Source organism: Mustela nivalis (assembly GCF_964662115.1).
Source record: "Mustela nivalis genome assembly, chromosome: 10".
In the NCBI taxonomy this organism is placed as follows: Eukaryota; Metazoa; Chordata; class Mammalia; order Carnivora; family Mustelidae; genus Mustela; species Mustela nivalis.
In genome coordinates, this window is record NC_139029.1 from 29361367 (window position 1) to 29387710 (window position 26344).

At 42.1% G+C, this 26344-nt stretch overlaps 1 protein-coding gene across 1 annotated transcript in view; it reads right to left on the minus strand.

The window, feature by feature from the left end:
- The window catches only part of TRIT1 (tRNA isopentenyltransferase 1), a 47974-nt gene extending 24465 nt beyond the window's left edge, over positions 1 to 23509 (minus strand). The window contains exon 1 of the mRNA XM_082687037.1: positions 23309 to 23509. Coding sequence (XP_082543163.1) covers positions 23309 to 23482 — 174 coding nt within the window. The 5' untranslated portion in view covers positions 23483 to 23509. The remainder of the gene's footprint in view (positions 1 to 23308) is intronic.
- Between the last annotated feature and the right edge of the window lie 2835 nt (positions 23510 to 26344).

A 26344-nucleotide genomic window follows, 5' to 3' on the forward strand; every position in this document is an offset into this window, starting at 1 on the left:
CTAAGGCAGAAAGTAGAATGGTGCTTGCCAGGGGCTGGGGCAGAGAAGAATGGGGAAGTATAAAACAGGTACAGAATTTCACTTTGGGAAGACCAAAAAAGTTCTGGAGATGGAGGGTGATGATCGTTGGAGAACAGTAAATGTGCATAATGTATGGTAAAATAGTAAATTTTATGTCAGGTATATTTAACCACATATAGTTTACCATAACAAAAGACTTGGAAGACAGATTTTTTGGTATAATAAGAAACCAGTGAATATTAGCAATGAAATGAAATTTTCAAAAATTTGTTGAATTTTTCAATTCTTTTTCTTTTTAAAATTTTTAAGAGGTTTTATTTGTTTATTTGAGAGACAAAGAGTACATGAGCAGGGGGAGCAGGAAAGGGAGAGGGAGAAGCAGACTACCCGCCTGAGCAGGGAGCCCAATTCGGAACTCGATTCCAGGTTGCTGGGATCATGACCTGAGCCAAAGGCAGACACTCAATGGATTGAACCACCAAGGCACCCCCCTGAATTTTTCAATTCTTTTTAGTATATACCCAGAAATGGAATTGCTGGATCACATCATAACTTTTAAAATCATTGAGAGGGGCACCTGGGTGGCTCAGTGGGTTAAAGCCTCTGCCTTTGGCTCAGGTCATGATCCCAGGGTCCTGGGATCGAGCCCCACATCGGGCTCTCTGCCCAGCAGGGAGCCTACTTCTCTCTCTGCCTGCCTCTCTGCCTACTTGTGATATCTGTCTGTCAAATAAATAAATAAAATATTTTTTTAAAAAAAAATCATTGAGAGGACTGGTAATGTTCTATTTCTTGAACTGAGTTTTGATTACACAGGTATTTTCACTTTCTTTTTTTTTTTTTAAGATTTTATTTATTTATTTGAGAGAGAGAATGAGAGAGAGAGCATGAGAAGAGGGAGGGTCAGAGGGAGAAGCAGACTCCCTGCCAAGCAGGAAGCCCGATGTGGGACTCAATCCCGGGACTCCAGGATCATGACCTGAGCTAAAGGCAGTCACTTAACCAACTGAGCCACTCAGGCGCCCTCACTTTTTGGATAACTTACTGAACTATACAGTTATAAACTATTCATTATTTTAGCTTTTAATTTTAAGGAATCTCTATATCCAACATGGGGTTTGAACCTAGAACCAAGAACAAGAGCTGCACACTCCACCAACTGAGCTTGCCAGAAGCTCCATGAATTATGCATTTTATGACATACATTATTTATCAATTAAAATCATACCACCCAGACAAAAAGCAAAAACACAACAGATTCTACACATTTGCACTAAGGATAAATATCTAAACAAATGCAGAAACCAATCAATTTTGTAAATGTCACATTTGGCCCATACAGGTATTGACATCATAAATCCCACACCTGGACTTATCTTATTACCTGCTCAGAAAACAATACCCTACCAGGTTTGTAGCTGATTGCCTTATATTTTCCAGCTTCAATTATAGTTTCAGTGTGACTCCACCTATCTGTCAGCCAGCCCTGGGTGCTAGGAAGAGCTTAAAGGATCTGTTTTATCTTCTAAAGCCAGCATGTCACTCTGTTCCATTTCCTATTCTCCCAGAGGACACCTGTGATCTGTGTACACAGAAATGACTGGATAAAATGCTTCTCTCTGCACAAATCAGATTTTTGTCAATACTAAGGGAACTCTGACCTCTTTGTAAGGTCTGATAACTGAAATACTCTGAAAAATTACAGGTTTCACCTACTTAGCCAGTTATCAACATAACTGACTTATTTCAGCAAACATTTATTGAGAGTGTAGCCTATTATGTGCCAGATATTCTGCAAGATGTTAGGCATTCAAAGAAGATTAAAAAAGGGTCCCTGTCCTCTAGGAGTCCAGGCTAGCAAGAGACACAGATACAAATAACTACTATAAAGAGACAAATGATATCAAAGTTTGAGAGATAATAAAGTTTGAGTGTAATCATCTTCTTTAAATCTCATAACCACTAAGCATTTAACGTTCTAGGTATTTAACTGGGTACTAGAAGGAAATATGCTTCTGTCTCACCTCTATTGAGAGTTTATTTCCAGAGTGAAATGTTCTGGGAAAAGGCCACAAAACTGAAATAACCCGGACTCACCAAATCAAGGTGCTCAAGTGCCCAGAGGCACTAATCAAAGTGAGTAAAATTTACAACAGAGACCTAGAGGAAAACTTGCAGAATCTAGAGCTGTGTTATCAACCAGAAGTAAATTGTCCACCAGGGGACATTTGGCAAAGTCAAGAAACATTTTTGGCTGTCACAACTGCAGGGGTGGAGGTGTGGCTGGTATCTAGTGGGCAGAGGTCAGGGATGATGCTAAACATCCTACAATGCAAGGAACACCCCCCACCAGACACACACACAACAAAAAATTATCCAGCCAAAGAATGTCAACAGTCCTGAGGTTTAGAAACACTGATCCAAAGAAATTCTACCTTGGAGAAACTCCCCCAAATCTTTAAGCGTACAACTAAAGATCACTCACGTAAGGCTCCATCCCTTTATGGTTGTCATGCTGTAGGGTGGTCCTACTGGGTTTGTTAATCAGCAAAATCCTGAGCACTGGGCAGATCATGGAGCTGTGTCTGAATGCAGGTTGGCTACAGTGCCCAACACTGCTGTCCACAAGCATGAGGAAAAGCTGCCCACCCCACCCCCATTTGTTTTTCTTTCCTTCCCCCTTTTGACTTCATTTCCTTCCCAATCCAAATTAGATCCTGAAGTTCTTCAATCACTTCCTTGCCTCTATAGATTACATCTGCTTTGAAAACCAGAATCACAGATTATGAATCAATACAATTACCTATCTTCTCTGCTAGCTGCTCCCCTCTGTTCCATGGATATCTCACTCCCTGAGATCACTAATGAACCCCGACTGTCAAATATTAACACTCCTCTACTAAGCTTTGAAAACACGTTTAATGGAAAAAACAACAATCTGATACCACTCCACTCTCTTTTAAATCATTCTCCTTTGGAATTTCAATGGCAGCAATCTCTCCAGTTTTTCTCCCTATCTCACTGGCCCTTCCTCAGTTTCCCTACTAAAGCCAACCACTGATGTATTAGCAATATCTGTCATGGTAACAATAATGAGAAATGTCCAACCCTATGGTGTCTGCCTGCTATTATTAAACTCTGAACTGTCAGACAATCATGGTTTCTATAACATTTTTGTGCTAACGCCCAAAATCCATATCTACAATCTCGTTCTCTCTTGATGCCAGACCTTTATTTTCAACTGTCTAGTGGACATTTTCATCATCGTTGAGAGGCATTTAATATAGTGAAGCTGTTAACAGTAAAAACATGAGCCATGTTGCCTCAATTTAAGTCCTGGCTCCACTACTTATTAGCTATGTAACCGTGGGCAAGTTAATGAATTTCTCTGTGCCTCAGACTTTATTTATAAAGTGAGGCTCATTTTAAACCTAACCTCTAAGAGTTATGATGAAAATTAAATAATTAATCCATGTGAAGAATATGGACTGGGGCCTGCCCTATAGGAAGCAGTCAATAAATGTTAGCTATCATCCGCAGCAGCAGCAGCAGCACTCCAGACACCTGTAACCCCCTATGTCCAAAACTGAACTCCTGATCTTCCCAGGTGTATTTGAGTAACCACGAGATAATCAAACCAAAAATCTTGAAGTGATCCTTCAACTTTTGTCCATACTTGTTCCTAAAATGATCTCAAAGCTCACCATCACCACTTCCTCGTTACTTCACTGCCATTACACCATCTGAAGGCTTCGTGATTTCCCCTACTAGACTGTCCATTCCATCAGCTTCCTTGTTGATCTTCCCACCTTTGCTATAACCCCCCAATTTATGCCCACACTGCAGCTGGGGAGCTTTCTAAAATGAAAATCTGATCTTATCTATCCCCAAACTCTAGCATCCACCTCCTGATGAAAGCCTGCTTTGAGATCACTTCTCATTCCTACTCCTTGTGTGCTTGTCCTCTCTGCCCCCCCCCCCAGTACGTTGCCTTTACCTGTATCACAGAAGTATTTTAAAGTCAGGGACAGTAAGTTCTATCTCCATTAGACTACAAGTTCCAATGGAAGAAACTGGGTATTTTATCCCTAGGCCCAACACCTAACATGGTACCTAATGATACATGGAGTATACTCAATAAATATGCCATGCCTGAGGCAGAGTGCTAAATCCTATGTTAAAATTTTCATATCCTATGTTACATTGGTCTCTATTTTACCAATGAGGAAATGAAAATTTAGACACGTTATGTAACCTTCCCAAAGTCACAGAGCAAGTTAGTGGCAGAGGCAAACTTTTAATCCATGTCTTCTGACTTTTTTTTTTTTTAAAGATTTTATTTATTTATTTGACAGAGAGAGATCACAAGTAGGCAGAGAGGCAGGCAGAGAGAGAGGAGGAAGCAGGCTCCCTGCTGAGCAGAGAGCCCGATGTGGGGCTCAATCAATCCCAGCACCCTGAGATCATGACCTGAGCTGAAGGCAGCGGCTTAACCCACTGAGCCACCCAGGCACCCCATGTCTTCTGACTTATTGTTCTTTTCCCAGCATGTTCCTAATCTCCGTTCTATACAAATCAGCTCTGTGACTTTGGGATGTCAGCTTTCTTTCCTGGAACCTCAAGCTCCTCATTTCTAACACCCCCTTTAATTCTAAGAGCCCAAATTTAAGAAAAAAGAATCTTGGCATAGAATGGTAAAAGGAAAATTTATTTTTTACTTTTTTTTAAAGATTTTATTTATTTATTTGACAGACAAGAGATCACAAGTAGGCAGAGAGGCAGGCAGAGAGAGAGGGGAGGAAGCAGGCTCCCTGCAGAGCAGAGAGCCCAAAAGAACGCTGGGATCATGACCTGAGCTGAAGGCAGAGGCTTTAACCCACTGAGCCACCCAGGCACCCGAAAATTTATTTTTTTAAAGGATGTTGGCACTCACCAGAAAGATGATTTTGCTTCTCAATTGAAGGAATTTGAATTTGAATTTGTTATTCAACTGAAGAGATGTGGAAAAGTAGGAAAAAGGTCAATCTCTTGCTTAACTTTTCTTAATAAAAGGATGACTTTTTAAAAATGTAACACTTTATTAAGAAAGAATGAACTAGCTGCAGGAACATCATGGCAGGCAACTACTCCTTTTACCTTTATTTGGCCGAAGTTCAACTGCAGACATGCTGACTAAATCAGGCAGATTAAGATGCTCAGAAAGCAGGAGAACCTGTACTAATATGTTCAGTCAGCCTGGTGAGAGGAGTGGTTTGGAAATTATAGTCCAGATCATGACTTTTACTCTTCCAATTGTTATCCCCATTTAAGAGAAAAGGGGTTGGGGGGCGGGGGTTGTGCCTGGCTGGCTCAGTTGGTGAAGCATGCAACTCTTGAATTCAGGGTTATAAGTTCAAGCCCCACGAATGGCATAGAAATTACTTGAAAATAAAACCTAAATGGAAAGAAGAAAAAAAAGGAAAGGGGACTAGAATCTTAATAGAAGGTCATGCTTCTCAAACTGAGAGGTGCATGCATAGTATACTTACTATGCATTCTTCAAGGGCACCAATCTAACTAAATAGTAAAAAGAACCTGAAACATTTTTACATCTAAATAAACATAAATCAGGGCGGAGAGTGCAAAACTGGCACGTACTTTTACTTTTAAGTTAAAGCATGAAAAACTCTGCAACGAAGAGCGTCTGCTGTGGCCGCTTGGAGGTCTACCTGCAAACCCTGGTGAAGAATGGATATAAGGTGGGGTGCCTGGGTGGCTCAGTGAGTTAAGCCGCTGCCTTCGGCTCAGGTCATGATCTCAGGGTCCTGGGATCGAGTCCCGCATCGGGCTCTCTGTTCGGCAGGGAGCCTGCTTCCCTCTCTCTCTCTCTCTCTGCCTGCCTCTCCGTCTACTTGTGATCTCTCTCTATCAAATAAATAAATTAAAAAAATCTTTAAAAAAAAAAAAAAAGAATGGATATAAGGAAATTCAGAGATCATGGGCCCAGTCCAATCACTTAAAATTTTATACTTGAGAATATGGAGGCTCAGAAAGCTTCCCTGGACATATAACTGACTGGGAGCAGAGACAACTAAAGCCTTGAGGCTCTGCCTATATATAACACAAGCTGTTTCTGCTGCCTCTTACCAGTAGAATTTTTATCCCCATTTGACTCTGGTCTGTTTGTTTGCTTGAAGTAATGAATTCTTACTAAGGTGAAATTAAATTCCAGAAACTGAGGAGAAGCCTGCTTTCATACACTGAACCCCTTCACTGTTAAAGAGTAAATGTGATAGAAAGCTAAAAATATACACAAAGACAATGCCATGTGACTATAATGCTGGGACAGAAACAAAAGGGGTCTTTTGAGAAAATAAAATTAATAAAGTTCCTCTCTGTGGTCACTTATTTTTACAGCCTCAAGATTGGCCCATTTTTTGAGGGTTTCAGTGATATTTTCTTTCAAGATCCCTATGATAGAGTATGTATTATCTGGAGGTCTAGGTCTAAGTTAGAGAGAGAGAGTAGAGTAAAATCGAGCCAGAATGCCTAGGTTCAAATTCTGGCTCTACTACTCAACTTCATGTTGCAGATTATTTAAGTTTCTAATTTTTCTTTGCCTCAGGTTTCCTAATCTATAAAATGAGAATAATAATAGCACCTATACTCCTCACTGGGTTATTCTGAAGATGAGAGTTAATACAGGTAAAATATGTAAAATGGTTGCAGGCAAGTGTGGTAAGCACTATATAAGTACTTGATATTATCTGTATTTAGGGTGGTTAAACAAGATTTTCCTTGGTGGTTCTAAGTGAGACCTCTGGCTAGGGTTTGAAAGAAGGGAACCACAAAACACCAGAGCTAAAAGGAGCCTTAGACCCTGTGACAGACACTGTTATGACCCACAAAGCCTAAAATGTTTACTATCTGGACCTTAACAGAAAAAGGCTGCCCATCCCTGATTTAATCTAATCAGCTCCCCTCCCTAATATAGCCAAAGAGGAAACTAAAGCCCAGGGAGGGCAGTATCTTGTCCCAGGTTATGGAGTGAGTTGGGGCAAAGCTGTGCAGGCCTAAAACCCAGTCTCCCCAGTAAGTAAAACTGCCTCTCAGGCTAAAGAGGCTAAATGAAGACCACAGAGTGAAGCTGTAAATTAGGAAAGAATATCTGCACCTGAAGAGTTAAGCAAATCATCTAATTCTAATCAACGGGCTTTTACTGAATACTATAAGCCTGGGAACCAATGTTTTTTAGTGCTCTCCAGGTGACTGCAATGTGCACCTGAGAGCGAGAACCACTGCCATAAGAACTACGCAAGGCACTAGCAAGATATAAACCAAAAAAGGAGAGTAGGAAACTGACTGGATAGCTCGGTAGCTAACCAAGAGTACCAGTCCCGACAATGTAGAATCCCTTATTTCCTCTGCTACATCATGTGTAGGGGCCCACAAGGGAAGAGCAACAGGCACAGTGAAGGCAAGGACTTCTTGGATATACCTTCATTCACACTAGAACGTCAATAATATTTTTTAGCCACATCTGTAAGTTCCAACGGTTCAACAAATTATAAATCTATTACAACATTCTCACTTTTTAAAAACAAGCTCTATGCCCAACATGGGGCTTGAATTCACAACCTCAAGATCAAAAGTCACACTCTCTACTGAGCCAGCCAGGCACCCCTATAACATTCTATTTCTAAAAGAATGTTAAAACCAACTTGTACTTTTAAAAAAGTATACAAGAACATACAAATTTAAAACATTTATGACGAGACATCTGGGTGGCTCCATTGGTAAAGCATCTGCCTTCAGCTCAGGTCATGACCCCAGGGTGCTGGGATAGAGTTCTGCATGGGGGTCCTTGCCCAGCTGGGAGCCTGCTCCTCCCTAATGGCTGCCTCTCCCCCTGCTTTTGCTTCCCCCACCTCCCTCTGATAAATAAATAAAATCCTTAAAAAAATAACAAAACAAAACATTTATGACCAAAAAAATCATACAAAAGACAAATATGACCAATTGAAAAAATACTTCCAACACAGGAGTCTGCACAAAAGATTAAAACTTAACAATACAGGGGCACCTGGGTAGCTCAGTGGGTTGAAGCCTCTGCCTTCAGCTTAGGTCATGATCCCAGGGTCCTGGGATCGAGCCCCGCATCGGGATCTCTGCTCAGCGGGGAGCCTGCTTCCTCCCCTCTCTCTCTCTCTGCCTGCCTCTCTGACTACTTGTGATTTCTGTCTGTCAAATGAATAAATAAAATCTTAAAAAAAAAAAAAAAACACTTAACAATACACAAATCCTCTTACAAATCAATAAACACAAAAATGAAAACCACTATATAGACATGGACACACACAGGTATGAGCAAGACATTCAAAAAGAAAAACACAGGGCGCCTGGGTGGCTCAGTGGGTTAAGCCTCTGTCTTCAGCTCAGGTCATGATCTCTGGGTCCTGGGATGGAGCCCTGCATCAGGCTCTCTGCTCAGCGGGGAGCCTGCTTCCTCCTTTCTCTCTCTCTGCCTGCCTCTCTACCTACCTGTGGTTGCTGTCTGACAAATAAATAAATAAAACCTTTAAAAAAATACAATAAGGGCGCCTGGGTGGCTCAGTGGGTTGGGCCGCTGATCTCAGGATCCTGGGATCGAGTCCCGCATGGGGCTTTCTGCTCAGTGGGGAGCCTGCTTCCCTCTCTCTCTCTCTGCCTGCCTCTCCATCTACTTGTGATTTCTGTCAAATAAATAAATAAAATCTTTTTAAAAAAATACAATAAAATGGCTGATATTGGGGAACCTGGGTGGCTCAGTGGGTTAAATCCTCTGCCTTCGGCCTAGGTCATGAACCCAGGGTCCTGGGATCAAGACGCACACCGGGCTCTCTGCTCAGTGGGAAGCCTGCTTCCTCCTCTCTCTCTGCCTGCCTTTCTGCATACTTGTGATTTCTGTCTGTCAAATAAATAAAATCTTTAAAAAAAAAAAAAGTTAAAAAAAAAATGGCTGATGTTATGTGAATTTCACCTCAATAAGAAAAATAATGTAAGTGACCTCTAATAATCTTAGAAAATTGGAAGGGGGGAGAAGGTAATGTGTACATCTTCTCATCCAGTATTCCTATTCTAGGAATTTATCCTGAAGAGAGAATCACACAGTCCAAAAAGATATACATATGAAGATGTTCATCTCCGCATCATTTATTATAGCAAAAAACAACCCTCCAAATGTCCTTCAGTAGAAACCTAGCTCATAGCAATACACCTATAAAATAGAATACACAGAGATTAAAAACAGAGAAGTAGAAAGTTGGAGAGCTTACACTATCCAATTTCAAGATTTAATACAAAGCCACAGTAACAAAGACAAAGCAATAGTGGCAAAAAAAAAAAACAAAACCACACAGATCAATGGAAAAGAATGCAGCCCAGCAATAGACCTGCACAAATATAAACTGATTTTTGACAAAAGTACAAAGGCAATTTAATGGAGAAAGGATAGCCTTTCAAAAACAGTGCTGGTACAACTGGACATTCATAATATCTCAACCCTTATACAAAAATTTATTCAAAATAGCTCATAGACTTAAATGTAAAATACAAAACCACAGAACTTTTCTTTTTTAAATAAAACTTTTTAAAAAATGGTGAGAAAATCTGTGTGACCTTGGGTTTGGCAATTTTAGGATAGGAAATCAAAGACACAATCCATTTAAAAAGAAACAAGAGAAATTGGACTTAGTGAAAATTTTAAAACTTTTGTTCTGTGAAAGACACTGAAGAAAATGAAAAAATAAGCCACAAAGCAGGAGAAAATATTTGCAAATAACATATCTGATAAAGGATATGTACCCAGGATATACAAAGAACTCTTAAAAGTCAGTAAGACAAACACACCCCCCAAAGATCTGACAAACACTTCAAAGATACACAGATGGCAAATAAGCATATGAAAAGATGCTCAACATCATTAGCCTTTAGGGAAATGTAAATTGACCACCAAGAGATACCAGTACACACCTATTAGAATTGCTAAAATTAAAAAAAAAAAAAAAAAAAATCCTGGAGAGAATACAGAAGAACAGAAATTCTCATTCACTGCCGGTCAAAAAGCAAAATGGCACAGCCATTCTAGAAAAAACTTCAGTTTTTATTTTATTTTTTAAAAGATTTTATTTATTTATTTGACAGACAAAGATCACAAGTAGGCAGAGAGGCAGGCAGAGAGAGAGGGGTAAGTAAGCTCCCTGCCGAGCAAGGAGCCTGATGTGAGGCTCAATCCCAGGACCCTGAGATCATGACCTGAGCCAAAGGCAGAGGCTTTAACCACTGAGCCACCCAGGTGCCCCAAAACTTTAGTTTTTAAAGTTAAACCATCAGCAGATGTCTGTAACAGCACAAAGGAAGTGCTAACAACTTGATGTCCTCTCATAAGTGAATGGACATACTAAGGTAGGCACATCCGTACAATGGAATGACACTCAGCAATAAAGCATAATGGACTCATGCAACAACATGGGAGAATTTAAAATGTACTTTGCGGGGCGCCTAGGTGTCTGTTGTTGGCTGGGCATCTGCCTTTGGCTCAGGTCATGATCCCAGGGTCCTGGGATAGAGAGTCCTGCATCAGGCTCCTTGCGCAGCAGGGAGCCTGCTTCTCCCTTTCCTTCTGCCCGTGGCTCCCCTTGCTTGAGCTCTCTATGACAAATAAATAAATGAAAGATTTAAAAATAATAAATAAAAATAAATAATAAAATATACTCTGCTAAGTGAAAAAGTCGGACCCCAAAGGGCTGCATATTGTATGACTCCACGTACACTGGAAAAGGCAAAAGCATGGTGATAGAAAACAAATCAGTGGTGGTTGAAAGTCGGAGAGGTGGAAGAGCTGACTACAGAGGCCATGCAAGGCAATTTTTAGAGTGATGGAACTGTTCAATATGGTACTGTAAAGGTGGGTACCTGACTGTATTTATCAAAACCCATAAAACTGGGGCACCTGGGTAGCTCAGTCGTTAAGCATCTGCCTTCGGCTCAGGTCAGGATCCCAGGGTCCTGGGATCAAGCCCAGCATCTGGCTCACTCCTTGGCAGGAAGCCTGCTTCTCTCTCTCCCACTCCCCCGGCTTGTGTTCCCTCTTTCACTATGTCTCTGTCAAATAAATAAAAACTTAAAAAAAAAAAAAAACATAAAACTGTACTCAACAAAGAATGCACTTTACTGTAGGCAATTCTTTAAAAAAAAAACAACCAGAATGTCTGGGGATCCCAGGACAGAATACAGACTGCAACAAATAAATCTACTTGTATTACAAATGTATAGCATGACTTCACTGAAGGGCAGTGGAAGGGAGAAAAGGAGCTTACCTAAGTAACTGTGTAAAACATTCTTATGACTGGATACTATAAGGCTAAAATGAGCAAAAAGAACTACACACAAACATTATACCTAATTGGGAAGTTTGTTTCTCACCTAAGTAACTACTGCAAACTACTATACAGGTTGCACAAATTGGTAAACACATTATAGACAATGAGAACCAAATTTCTTACTCTCTGAGAAAGAAGTCACAAATGGGCAAGGAAAGAAACACTAGAATGAACCTTGTGGTGCACAGTAGAGTCAGAGATACTGGTATAAACCCATGTTTATTTTCATCTATATGCAGATACTGACATAAACATAGAGATTTGTGTACACATGGAATAGTGCACATACATGTTTCCTAGCTTAAATCCTCTCCCCTTCAGTGTGGGCTAAACTTAGCACCTTCTTTCTTCCTTTCTTTCTTTCTTCCTTCCTTCCTTTCTTTCTTTCTTTTTTTTTTAAGATTTTATTTTTTTGACAGAGAGACACAGCAAAAAAGGCAGAAGCAGGGGAGTGGGAGTGGGAGAAGCAGGCTTCCCACTGAGCAGGGAGCCCAATGCAGGGCTGTCCTGGGATCATGACCTGAGCCGAAGGCAGACACTTAACAAGTGAGGTACCCTGGTGCCCCAGCAACTCATTTCTAACAGAGTACAGAAAGGGACTTCACAGTGGCGAAATCTGGCAGACACATCCCAAACTAAATGATCAAGGTTAACATCACCAGAAATAAGTCATATTGCCATCATGCCCTGATATGATGTAATGAGAAGGGCACTTCACCTCTGCGGTTTGCTTTCCCAAAATCTGTAATGCTAGTATAATCATAAGAAACTATCAGACAAACCCAAATTGAGAAACCGTCTACAGAAAAGCTGACCAGTAGTACCCTTCAGAAGTCAGAGACTGGAAACACCTGAGAGACTGCTACAGACTGGAGGAGTCAAAAGAGACACGATGACCAAAGGCAACATGGGACCCTAGATAGGATCCCGAAAACAGAAGATATTAGTAGAAAAACTGGTGAAATCCAAATAAAGTCTACAGTTGAAAGTATTATATCTATGTCGATTTCTTAATTTTGGCAGATGTACCAAGATGATATATGATGCTAATTTTAGGAGAAGTTGGATAAAGGGTATATAAGAACTCTCTGCTATCTTTGAAACTCTTATGTAAATCTATAATTACTTCAAAATTTAACAAACAACAATAACAATGTAGAACAGAGTTTAACTTCAGTATAATATATTGATATTTTGGGCCAAATAATTCTTTGTTGTGAGGAGCTGTTTTATGCATAGTAGGATCTTAAGCAGCACTCCTGATCTCTACCCATTAGATATCAGGAACCTACCTCCCCAGTTGTTACAACCAAAAATGTCTCCAGAAATTGCAAATGTGCCCTTAGGGGGCAAAAGGACCCCAGGTTGAGACCACTGATATACAGTTACATTAACACATAAAGAGGGCTGCCTGGGTGGCTCAGTGGGTTAAGCCTCTGCCTTCAGCTCAGGTCATGATCTCAGGGTCCTGGGATCAAGTCCCATATCAGGCCCTCTGCTCAGCGGGGAGCCTGCTTCCCCCTCTCTGCCTGCCTCTCTGCTTACTTGTGATCTCTCTGTCAAATATAAATAAAATCTTTAAAAAAATAAAAAATAAAAAGGTAACATACATAGGGGCACCTGGGTGGTTCAGTGAGTTAAAGCCTCTGCCTTCTGCTCAGGTCATGATCCCAGGATCCTGGGATCAAGACCCACATCAGGCTCTCTGCTCAGCGGGGAGCTTGCTTCCCCCTCTCTCTCTCTCTGCCTGCCTCTGCCTACTGGTGATCTCTGTCAAATAAATAAATAAAATCCTTAAAAAAAAATTAAAAAGATAACATACATAAAACCAACATAAAAACATAAAAATATCCATAACATATTGTTAAGCGGGGGAGAGGCAAGCAAGATACAGAATATGAAATGTATGGGGCGCCTGGGTGGCTCAGTGGTTTAAAGCCTCTGCCTTCGGCTCAGGTCATGATCCCAGGGTCCTGGGATCAAGTCCCGCATCGGGCTCTCTGCTTCACGGGGAGCCTGCTTCCCCCTCTCTCTCTGCCTGCCTCTCTGCCTACTTGTGACCTCTGTCAAATAAATAAATAAAATCTTAAAAAAAAAAAAGAATATGAAATGTATGAGTCAATTTATATAAAATTGGATGAACCTTGAGGACCCTATGCTAAGTGAAATAAGCCAGTCACAAAAGAAATATTTTTGATTCCACTTATGTGAGGTACTTAAGAGCAGTCAAAATCATGGTTAAGGTTACCTCTGGATGCTAAGACTATGGTGATATATCCTTTGTACTTTTCTGTGTTAATCCGGATTTTTTCAAGAAGCATGTCTCTTTCTTCGAAATCTAAAAGGCTTTGTTCTCTATCATTTTTTCTCATACTTCCAGTTTAATAACCAAAATCCTAGATTCTGCCTCCAAAATGCCAAAATGGTTACCTCTTCTCCCTAGCCACAGTCCAACGCCAGCCCCTCTCATCCAGGCTCATGTAACCAAATTCTTAGCTTGTTATCCCTCTCTAACCCACTCTTCACTTCGCCATCAGAATTACCCAATGAAACAGACTTACTGTCACTTCCATGTCTAAAACCCCATACCTCCTGGCATTCCTTTCAAGGGCCTCTACAATTTGTTCAACGGGTCTTATATTTTTAGTTTCATCATCAACTACTGTCTCTCAAGCATCCTCTATGCCAGATAATTGCTCGTCACTCGAAAACACACATGCTTTGCTCATGCTGTTCTTTTGTCAGGGAAGTCTTTCTCCTCTACCTGATAAAATGTATACAGTGACACAGAGGACACAGAGGAAAAGAACGGGATGCGGGGGCACCTGGGTGGCTCAGTAGGTTAGGCGGCTGCCTTTGGCTCAGGTCATGATCTCAGGGTCCTGAGATCAAGACCCACGTCGGGCTCCCTGCTCAGTGGGAAGTCTGCTTCTTCCTCTCCCTCTGCTTGTGCTCTCTCACTCACAAGCTCTCTCTCAAGTAAATGGATAAAAGCTTAAAAAAAAAAAAAAAGAAGAAGAAGAACGGGATACAGGATGGACAAATATAAAGAGGTGGAGGAAAAAACATAGAAAAGCAGAGATGAGGGCTCAAGAAAGTAATTTTCTGTAGGGCTGAGATAATAATAGTGCCTACCTCACAAGGCTGTGGTGAGGAGATTAAATTAGGTAATATACGTCAAAACTTTTAGAACAGTACCTGGCATATACACTATAATTGTCTACTATGTTGTGATGATGATGATGATTTTCATGGTAAGACCTGGAACTCTGGATCCCACAATGAGGAAATAGCAGTGGTGAAGCTCTAGCTCAGAACCAGAACCCCAAAGGTAAGCAAGGAGGCAAACAGGACCACAGTCTGATTCAAATTTATCTGAAGAATTCAAACTACACAAGAAACCAAAAACAACTTAGGTAAGCCACATACAAATCACATAGGTGAATTCCTATTTACCCCAAATAACTTGCATGTCTCGAATATATACTCCTTTTGAAGAAGAGCAGTTTCAACACCTTGCCCCAAGCACGGAAACATCAGGGCAGCATTTCATCCTCACTAATCGGAACCTGCAAGTCCTATCTATGTTCGCCTATGGTTTCTCATTTGGCCAGTGGCAACTTCTCTTTCCTTATATAACATAGGATGTTTGATTCCAGAGTTCTTCCCATAGCTGCAAAAAAGTGAATATACAGTATATGAACAACCCACCCAGGTTTAATACTGTAGGCAAAGGAAAACTAAATTCCGTCACAATGGAGGTGATCTAAGGGATCTAGAAACTCATAACAGATTTTTTAGATGCGTCAAAAATTTTGAGATTTCCCTCTTAGCCTCCTGTCAGGCTAAGGTATTTATTTTTTTAAAGATCGCTTCTGGGGGCGCCTGGGTGGCTCAGTGGGTTAAGCCTCTGCCTTCCGCTCAGGTCATGATCTCAGGGTCCTGGGATCAAACCCCAACATCGGGCTCTCTGCTCAGCGGGAAGCCTGCTTCCCCCTCTTTCTCTGCAAATAGCCTCCAGATAGCTCCCATCTCTCCTGGGTAATAGATTTTTGTGACTTTTATTTCATGTCCTACTAAGCCACTGTGATCCACCCTCCCATCTCTCCTTTCATAGCCCTCCCCCATGCATCCCAGATCTTCCTTGAGCACTATCAGACAAATAGTCCTTTGGTTTAAAAAAAAAAAAAACAAAAAACAAAAAACTGCTCCTAAATTATGTCCCAAAGCAGACAAAAAGAACGCAGAACTCCGCCTCTATTAGATGACACACAGCCTGCTCACAAGTCAGATTGCCAAAAATCATTTGCTTCTCCTCTTGTAGGTTTAGACAAACACAAAGGGAACTGTGCTCCTATGTATGACTACTGCTTCTCCACAGGACTTGAAGAACTAAGGCATTAGAGATACTTCCTCTCTATAAACCCAAATAGAACACTTTGTTTATTTTTCTCTTGGCATATAGCTGGCAGTCTGTATCTCCAGGCAGTCATTGTACATCTTTTGGCAAGTGCCTTCATGTTTCTCAGTACAATGTTTCATCCAGTGACTGAAGGCGATGTATTGTACCTTGAATTTACATGCCAAGAAAAAGACTCAGACTGAAAAGAAGACCTTCAGTATCATCTTCCTGCAATATATCAGACACTACACTGGAATCAGAAGACCTAGATCCAATTCCCAGGTGTACCAGTATCTTGCAGCGAGATCTCTAGCGTGCTCTTTTAATCTTCTGGGCCTCAGTTTTTCCATCCTGGAAAACAGGGATTGCATTACCTGTCCTTCCTTAAAAGCAGACTCTTACCACTGATTAACAATATTTAGTTTCTATAATTTATGAAACTGGGGTTTGGAAAACTCAGGAAATTAAGCACAAATGCTGTTTTTCACTTTTGTCACAGCTGCCATGCAAAAATCCAAAGCAGAGTCCAGCAGTAGTCCCTAAGCAAGTAATTCCTCAGAGTGTTTCTGATGTCCCACTCAACAAATTAAGTGCATGAGAATGGGAAGCAAAAAGCCAGGCAGGACCTTCGTATGCTACATGGCTACAGAAGCAAGTCACCATTAGGCTCCATGACAACATTATCATCCTAAGATATACTACCCTTAACACTCCACTGTCATTTTCCCTCAAAGAAGCTACCTCAATACTTAAAGCACTTACTTATTCAATGTTTACAAAAATGATCACTTTCCCTAGAAGGGAAATGCCCCAATAGGGATGGCCCTACAGTAAAGGTAGGACAAAGGGATCTCCCTACAGCTAACTAAGGTAGAACAAAGGGATAACAAAGTAAGTATGGGGTGCAAGACAATTTAAATTTTAAGACAGGGGCGCCTGGGTGGCTCAGTGGGTTAAAGCCTCTGCCTTCAGCTCAGGTCATGATCCCAGGGTCCTGGGATTGAGCCCTGCATTGGGCTCTCTGCTCAGCAGGAGGCCTGCTTCCTCCTCTCTCTCTGCCTGCCTCTTTGCCTACTTGTCATCTGTGTCTGTCAAATAAATAAATTCTTAAAAAAAAAAAAAGTTCATTTTCAAAAATAAAAAATAAAAAAATAAAATAAATTTTAAGACAGTGTTTTGGGGCATCTGAGTGGCCCAGTCGTTAAACATCTGCCTTTGGCTCAGGTCCTGATCCCAGGGTCCTGGGATAGAGCCCTGTGTTGGGCTCCTTGCTCACTGGAAGGCCTGCTTCTCCCTTTCCCACTCCCCCTGTTTGTGTTCCCTCTTTCAGTGTCTCTCTCTCTCTCCTCTCTGTCAAATAAATAAACCAATAAAATCTTTTAAAAAGAAGTGTCTTGCAATCCTTTTTGAATTACTATTACACTTACAAAATACAAAATTCTAGACATCATTCCAAAAGGATTAAAATGCAAATATTTGTTTTTTAAAAAATCAGTGGGTTAAGCCTCTGTCTTCAGCTCAGGTCATGATCCGGGGGTTCTGGGATCGAGTCCCACATCGGGCTCTCTGCTCAGCAGGGAGCCTGCTTCCTCCTCTCTCTCCCTGCCTGCTTGTGATCTCTCTCTCTCTCTGTCAAATAAATAAAATTTAAAAAAAAAAAATCAACTTGGAACTTTGGAGGAACATTCTAATTATCACACTTTCCATTTGGTTACTTTTTTGTCTGTGTGGCTGTATAACAAAGTTTACTGTTCCATCTAGGCTCTCCACAAGGCCAAGTTTCTCTTTGGTTTCAGTAAACATTCTCTCCAGGTATCATTAAATTACTGACATTAAATTATATCTCTTAGTTGCAGCAAGTTTTATCCCCTTAAGCCGCCCATTATGTGGCCACCACTAAGCTTCAAACACTCCACCAGACAGACATCACCATGAATTCACACTACAACTCACAATATGAACCCTAAAATACATTTTCAATCCTGATGAAAATGTAGCACGCTCCTGGGAAAGAAGAGTGGCACACAAGTTAAGAAATTCTCTCAGGGGGGCGTCTGGGTGGTTCAGTGGGTTAAGCCTCTACCTTCTGCTCGGGTCATGATCCTAGGGTCCTGGGATCGAGCCCCATATGGGGCTCTCTGCTCCGCAGGGAGCCTGCTTCCCCCTCTCTCTGCCTGCTGCTCTGCCTACTTGTGATCTCTGTGAAATAAATAAATAAAATCTTTTAAAAAAAGAAAGAAGAAATACTCTCAGGGCGCCTCAGTGGCTCAGTCGTTAAGCATCTTGCCTTCAGCTCAGGTCATGATGCCAGCATCCTGGGATCAAGCCTCACATCAGGCTCCTTCCCTGGCTGGGGGCCTGCTTCTCCCTCTCCTACTCCCCCTACTTGTGTTCCCTCTTTCACTATCTCTCTCTCTCTGTGTCAAATAAATAAAATATTTAGGGGGGAGAAAAAAAAGAAGTAACTCCCTAATGATTGAGCACCACTGCTCCTGCCTCATCTATAGGGGATGGTTTCCTGTGGACAAAGCAGTAGGCATGGAAAGTAAACAACGATGTTCAACTCCAGGTTTGCTACTTACTGTAAGACCTTATTGCAAAGCCTGTTTCCTTACCTGTGAAATGACAGTATCTACCTAACAAGGTTATTGTGAGATATCAAGCATCTGTAAGTATATTGTAAAAAAATCTGCTATACAAATTTAAGTTATTATTATCATTCTGCCTGTGTATTTATTCACAATTGAAAATGCTCTTTCAAGGAGCTGGTAATCCAACACTAAGAATGTCATTTTTTTTTTTTAAGAATATCACTTTGTACACCTGAAACTGAAAATGTAATGTGTGTCCACTATATTTCAATTCTTTCTTTAAACATAATTTTGTTCACATGCTTACCAAAAATTCTGAGTCAACCTCAAGTGACTAAAAAGTGCAATCTCCTTTCTCTGGATAAAAAATAAGTGTAACAGGGGCACCTGGGTGGCTCAGTGGGTTAAAGCCTCTGCCTTCCGCTCAGGTCATGATCCCAGGAAGGGTCCTCGATCGCAGCACACATCCGGCTCTCTGCTCAGTAGGGAACCTGCTTCCCTCCTCCCCCCTGGCTGCCTCTCTGCCTACTTGTGATCTCTGCCTGTCAAATAAATAAATAAATAAATCTTAAAAAAAAAAAAAAAAAGGCAAGTGAAACAGATAACAGGGGCATGTAAGCAAAGATAGAAATGAAGAACTGTGTATGGCCACGTAAATGGGGCTGAGATACTTTATATAATTATTTAGACTGAAAAGTAAAATCAAAGATCAAAGTTTTCCAATAGGGACCAAAAGGAAATGTTACAAATATCCATGATATAATCAAAACTAAACACAACCGATAGCCAGTTCAGAAAGCTGGATAATCTTCAAAGTGTTTTCATATCAATTAATCCTCATGGCATCCCTAGGATGAAAGAAATTTAAGTCTTATATTTCAGTTACCTATATAGCCACAGGAAAAAATCTGAATGGATCAAGATGTGCTGTTTTAATAAGGCAAGCCAACAAATATTTCATCCGGGGCACCTGGATGGCTCAGTCGTTAGGTATGGGTCAGCTTGGGTCATGTTCCCAGGGTCTTGGGCTCCAGCCCCCATCAGGCTCCCTGCTCAACGGAAAGCCTATTTCTCCCTCTCCCACTCCCCCTACCTGTGTTCCCTCTCTCACTGTCTTTATCTCTCTGTCAAATAAATAAAATATTCTTTAAAATATTTCATCAAGGAGCGCCTGGGTGGCTCAGTGGTTTGGGCTGCTGCCTTTGGCTCTGGTCATGATCTCAGGGTCCTGGGATCGAGCCCCGCATCGGGCTCTCTGCTCCGCAGGAAGCCTGCTTCCCTCTCTCTCTCTCTCTCTCTCTGCCTGCCTCTCTGCCTACTTGTGATCTCTGTCTGTCAAATAAATAAATAAAATCTTTAAAATATATATATATATATTTCATCAAATATTAAGGGTCTACCATATCATCAGCACTATACAAGGCACATTGACATGACCTATTTTATACTGAACACCACCTCTGGCAACCTCAACCTTAAGGTACAGTTATGAGAAAAGAAACACTTCTGAGATATGGATAACAGCTATTACAGAGCTATATATACATGGCACTCATGGCCAGAACACACTAACTTACTTAAAAACAGATGTAAAATTGGGGCACCTGGGTGTCTCAGTCAGTTAAGCATCTGCCTTTGGCTCAGGTCATGATCCCAGGGTCCTGGGACGGAGCCCCATGTCAGGCCTCCTGCTTCATGGGGAGTCTGCTTCTGCTTTGCCCTCTCCTTCTGCCCCTCCCCACCATTCATGCTTGTGTGCTCTCTCTCAAATAAATAAGTAAAATCTGGGGGGTGGGGGGGGAGATGATGTAAAATTAAGATGATTTACTGGGAACATTCCCCTGACAAGGACTGTTTGCTATATGAGAAAGATAGGGAACAGGGATTGGTGGTGCGTTATTTTATTTTTTATTTTTAAAGATTTTATTTATTTATTTGACAGAGAGAGAGAGAGAGAGAGAGACAGTGAGAGATGGAATACAAGCAGGGCAAGAGGGAGAGTGAGAAGCAGGCTTCCCATGGAGCAGGGAGCCCAACATGGGGCTCCATGCTGGGATCATGACCTGAGCCGAAGGCAAATGCCCAATGACTGGGCCCCCCAGGCCCCCCGGTGATGTCTTACTTTAAATGGGATGATCAGAGAAGGCCTCAGTAGGAGGACATCATAGTAAAGACATAATGAAGAGAGAAAGCAAGCCACATGGTTAGAGGAATAAGTGCCACCAGGCAGAGACAGTAAGTACAAGAGTCTTGAAGTGGAGTCACACCTGCTGCACACTCTCCACCTACCCAGCAGACTTTCCCCTTGGATGTCCTGTTGCTACTCCCACTGTGCCTTGCCAAATCTTCCTGATTCCAAGGCTCACCAGACTCTCCCAGGCATACAAACCTGAATCTTCAGTCTATTATGTCCTTCATTCTTTCAGCAATCAGTGACCAGCTCACTGTAACATGATTATACCTTCAAAAAACGTTACATCTTGGGGCACCTGAGTGGCTAAGTAAGTTAACTGTCCAACTCTTGATTTCATCTCAGGTCATGATCTCAGGTTCCTGGGATCGAGCCCCATGGTAGGCTCCACACGCAGAGAGGACTCTGCTTTAAGATTCTCTCCCTCTCCCCCAGCTTGCTCAAGTACACACTCTCTCTCTCTCAAATAAATCTCTCTCTCTTTTTTTTTTAAGATTTTATTTATTTGACAGAGAGAGATCACAAGCAGGCAGAGAGGCAAGCAGAAAGAGAGAGGGAGGAGGAAGCAGGCTCCCCGCCCAGCAGAGAGCCTGATGCAGGACTCAATCCCAGGACCCTGAGATCATGACCTAAGCTGAAGACAGAGGCTTAACCCACTGAGCCACCCAGGCAGCCCTCAAATAAATATATCTTAAAAAAAAAAAAGTTACAGGGCACCTGAATGGCTCAGTAGGTTAAAGCCTCTGCCTTCGGCTCAGGTCATATCTCGGGGTCCTGGAATCAAGCCCCACGTTGGGCTCTCTGCTCGGTGGGGAGCCTGCTTCCCTCTTTCTCTCTGCCTGTGATCTCTGTCTGTCAAATAAATAAAAAAAATTTTTTTTAAAGTTACACCTCTCCCTTCCCCCGCTTTCCTAACACCCACCCCCACATCCAATTCACTGTGCATACTGTTCACAAATGAATGCTTCTTACACACTGCCTTCATCATGTTACTCATTCTCCATTCCATCCACAATATCTACAATACCTAATGAACATCCTTCTTTCACTGACCTACATACACACTGTTCTACATTCACTGTCCTACATATTCACCTAAATCTTCATTCATGTTCCTTCCTTTGACATGCCTTTTCTTCTTATCTATCCAAACTTCACCTTTCAAGTCCCTTTTCAGAGAGCTTTACATGACTAACTATATCAGCCTTCAAGGATTTCTCCCTTCTCAGAAACTATATGGTTTAGTATAAAATCTAACATTTGTGGTTTCTCTCCTCCCTAACCATCCACCTTGCAAAGCATCATTAATATCATAGTTCAAACACTTTCTAATTGCTCTGTTTCATGTTTAGCTGGACTAAAACTCCCTGAGGAAGGGGATTATGATTTTCTCTTTCCAAAGAGCCTTGGAGAAAATAGCACTTATATTTTTAGCACCATGCACCCTATCTTGTATTAAATGCTTTACGCACTTTATCACATCAATCATCACAATTATGTTGTGTTACTGGTATTCTTCTTCCTATTGTACAGAAGAAACAAAGGCACAAAGAGGTCAGGCTGAAGTCACATATCTTAGAAAAGACAGGGCTGGGATTTGGGGTAAAGTCTGTCTCTCGAAGTTGACACAAAATAAAGGCTGCAAACTAACATTTGTTGAATCATCCTAATCATTTGTGTGTTGATGGCCATGTCACTCCAAATGAATTAATAAAGGTAGAAACCATGCCCATGCCCAGAGGTTTATCGGGTATAGTAGGGAGAAGGAATGCCTTTCCTTGCTGAGTACCCATCAGGCAGATACCAGACTCAGTGGCAGGCATTTCCCATCAAGCATCTCATTTACTCTGTAAAAACTAATTAACTGCAAATTATCTTCAATAAATAGGGTTTACAATTCCTCCATCAAAGATTTACCCTAAATGTCAACCACTCTCAACCCAAGCCCAAATGCAACCGGGTGCCAGGTGTATTACCCTCCTCGGCTTCCCTCTAACTCAAGGAAGAGGACAAAGCCTCCTGGCTCCCATCAGCCAGTAGGGAGTTAAAAATCTCAACTTAAACATTTACCAGGTGCCTGGCCCCGGCCTTTTCAGGACCGTGCTCTCCATTCTAAAACTCACGCTCTCACTTATTTTGCACCACAGCCCTGGGAAGTAGGTGCCATTTTTTCCACTTTACAGATACGTTAAGCTCACGCGGTCGATGGCAGATTCGGAACTAGAATGCAGGTCTCCTGAATATCCACCCTGTTCCATTCCCTCAGGAGTTATTCATAGACGGTAACCGATTTATACCGCTGTCGCTGAGTACTCTAAATAGCAAAAGCGCTGTAACAATTTTCATTCAACAGGTATTTATTGGACGCCTGTCAACCATGTAGGTTCAAATGCCATCTCCTCCCCTTATTCGCTATGTGACACGGAGAAAGCCGTTTCATCTCCCAAGGTGAATTCCCTCAAGCGTCAATGGAGATAGCATCTATCAACAGCAACGTCTTGAGGAGCAAATGAGAGAAAACGGACTCAATCGCCTGACACTATGTCTGGTACACGGTGGGCCTCTAGTAATTATGGGTTCCCTTCACTCCACCCCACAAGCCTCGGGGTTCACCCACTACCACCATGCGACAGGGAATCCACTCGACCACAGGCCCGCAGGCGGCCTCTGGGTTTCGCAGGCCCGGGGCCAACCACACTCTTACCTGCATGGAGTCAGCGCTAACGATTTCTCCACCGAGCCGCTGGCCTAGCTGCAACGCCAGGGTGGATTTGCCGGTGCCCGTGGCCCCGAGAATCACTACAAGAGGCAGTGTCCGTGGCACACCCCGTAGCCCGGCGCCCACAGAAACTGCTCGTGCAGCCGCCGCCGCCGCCATCTTGAAGATATCTGCGATTGCGCGGGAGCAGCTGTCCCCATGGCAACCGTCAGTGCGCCTGCGCATACGTAGGGTTCCGCGAGGAGGACAAGAGGAGGGGTGGGAGGGGCGAGACCACGGTTTCCAAGCTTAAGAAGCTTCGACATGCCTGTCATCAGCTTGCTGGTATCAGAGGCTCGACAATCTTCCTCTCTCCTTTTTGGTTGTTTTTTTTTTTTAATAACTGATTATCGATTTATTAAAAAGATTGATTTTTTTAGAAACTATCTCCTCTCTTAAATGAGGGATGGCAGTCCTATCTCAAGTCTATCCCTGTTATTTTTTCTTTCACGGCACCTAGTTCTTTTCTTCATACCACTAATTACAATATAAAAATATATACTGATTTATTTTTTTTTTAATTTATTTGACAGAGATCACAGGTAGGTAGAGAGACCGGCAGAGAGAGAGGAAGGAAAGCAGGCTCCTTGCTGAGCAGAGAGCCCGATGCGAGGCTCGATCCCAGCATCCTGGGATCATGTCCTGAGCCGAAAGCAGAGGCTTTAACCCTCTGAGCCACCCAGGCGCCCCTATATACTGATTTCTTGTGTATTGTCTGATTTCCATTCCAGGCTGTTAGCTCCATAAAGGCAAGGAACAGATTCTGCCTAGGTCATTGCTGTATCTCCAGTGCCTAGCACAGTGTCTGATACAGAAAGATACCCAATAATTGTTAAACGGAAAGGAGAATGGTTTGCCTATCTACTGCTAGAGCCAATGAGCTAGATAGATGTGTGGTGGTCTCCAGGATCAGATATCTGCCCAGTTCTCAGGCAAGGGCGGCTGCTCTAACATTTTTATCCCAAAACGCAAAGCGAGACACAATCAGAAGGCGGGACAAAAGTTTTCTCCTTTTTGGTGAAAAGAATGCAAGAAATGGGTTAAGAACAGCAAGTAAACAACCCACAAAATATGAAGAGGAAAAATAAGGAAGAAAGGGTTAAAGAGTAGTAACCCTCAAATTAAAGTGGAGACCAGAGGACCAAAATTCAGGAAACCCTACAACCTGGGACGCCTGGGTGGCTCAATTAAACATCTGCCTTCGGCTCAGGTCATGATTCCAGGGTCCTGGGATTGAGCCCCACAGTAGGCTCCCTGCTCAGTGGGGGGAGTCTGCTTCTTCCTCTCCCTCTCCCTCTGTCCATCTTCCCCCACTCATGTTCTCTCTCTCTCTATCTCAAATAAATAAAATCTAAGAAAGAAAGAGCAAGCTTTGAAATCATAGCCCACGGTTCAAATCCCAGTTTTGCTACTTATCAGCTGCTGTGTGACCTCACACAATTAACTTTACCTTTTAGCCTCAGTTTTATCAGGAAATACCTCTCAGGACTGTCATAAGGATAAATTGAAGTTATATCTGAAAAGTACCTGCTACAACACCCTAGCACAGAATGACCACCATTTGTTGAACACTTTGTATTATTATAACGGTAACACCCCATCTGCCTCACTAAGGAAGTAAGAGCAACAACCTAAGGCCAGAGAAATTTTCAGACCATGTAAATTACCTAAATATACATTCTACTAATCCCTTGTTAACCAATTTAAGGGTTAATTTTTTTTCTGCCTGAGATCACTGGTCTCTGCCTAGCTCTCAGGTCATATCACCCGGATCCCTTGGGCAAGAGAAATTACCCCCTGCAAGTTTAGAGCATATGATAGGTCTGCCTGGAATAAGTGTCGATACATTTCTCCATTGCTTGGATCACTGCTGGCATAATGGCCACTCTTGCAGACCCAGCCTAAAACCTGTAGCCACATGTATTGTTTGGAGAACATCAGAACCTAGGGTACCCTGTCCCTCCTTTTCTCAATCCAGTCTGCTTTGATCAAAAGCCTGTTCTCTCCAATTTGTGGTATCCGCCTGGGGCTGGTTTTAAAATCGAGATGTGTGGCCGTATATTGGCAGACACTCTCACATGATGGTTGTTAACTGTAGAGCCTTTGCCTGGAGACTTTCAGAGGGTACGGTTACCATGACAACCACTAGAAAGATGGCAGGCAGGAGAAATGATGCAAATAAAGCAAAAGGGAGGCTAATTTCATGATGACAATCTGACCATGACAGAGTGTGCTCACTCACAGATGGTAAAGCACTGTCCAAGTCATGACCAGGTGACTGTTACTAGAGAGAGAAAAAAAGAGGGGGGTGGAATTTACCACTGAGAGACCCAAAGAGGGAGAAGCTGGTTACCAAGGCAACTGGGGAGAAAGGAATGAAAAAATGGGGCTTCACCACAGCAGCAGCAAATTGCTTCTAGCCAAGCAACACGGGACTGTTGCTATAGAAACAAAGAGAACAGGGATCCTATAGACCATGGGGAGAATTATCACTGAAATGCTGAGCAGGAAAGACTCCTAAATCAGAATGGAGCCCCTGGTCCAAAACAAATCAGGAGAGGTGAGAAAAACAACATACCATTTCCATTTGCTTTAATTCTACCAGTCCTACCCCAAGAGAATAGGAACATATTTTTTAAATACCTTTAGGCTATTTCCTTTGTACCTCTGTTTGTCTCCCTAATGATGTTCTGAACTCTAAATTATACTAAGAATAGTTCCTTCGAGATAATCTGTAACTTGAAACCCTCATTGGTATGTTTAAGTTCAAGGGAAAATTGGGAAATTGAAGTCTATGACCAAGAATTAATAAGAATTTATTTTAAAAACATAAAATCCTCTTATAAGAAGATTTGCATGGTAATGAGGAAACAAAAGGTGACAAAGGGAGCCAAGAAAGCTATTTGGGGGCACCTGGGTGGCTCAGTCGGTTGAGTGACTGGCTCTTGATTTCTGCTCAGGTCATGATCTCAGGTTTGTGGG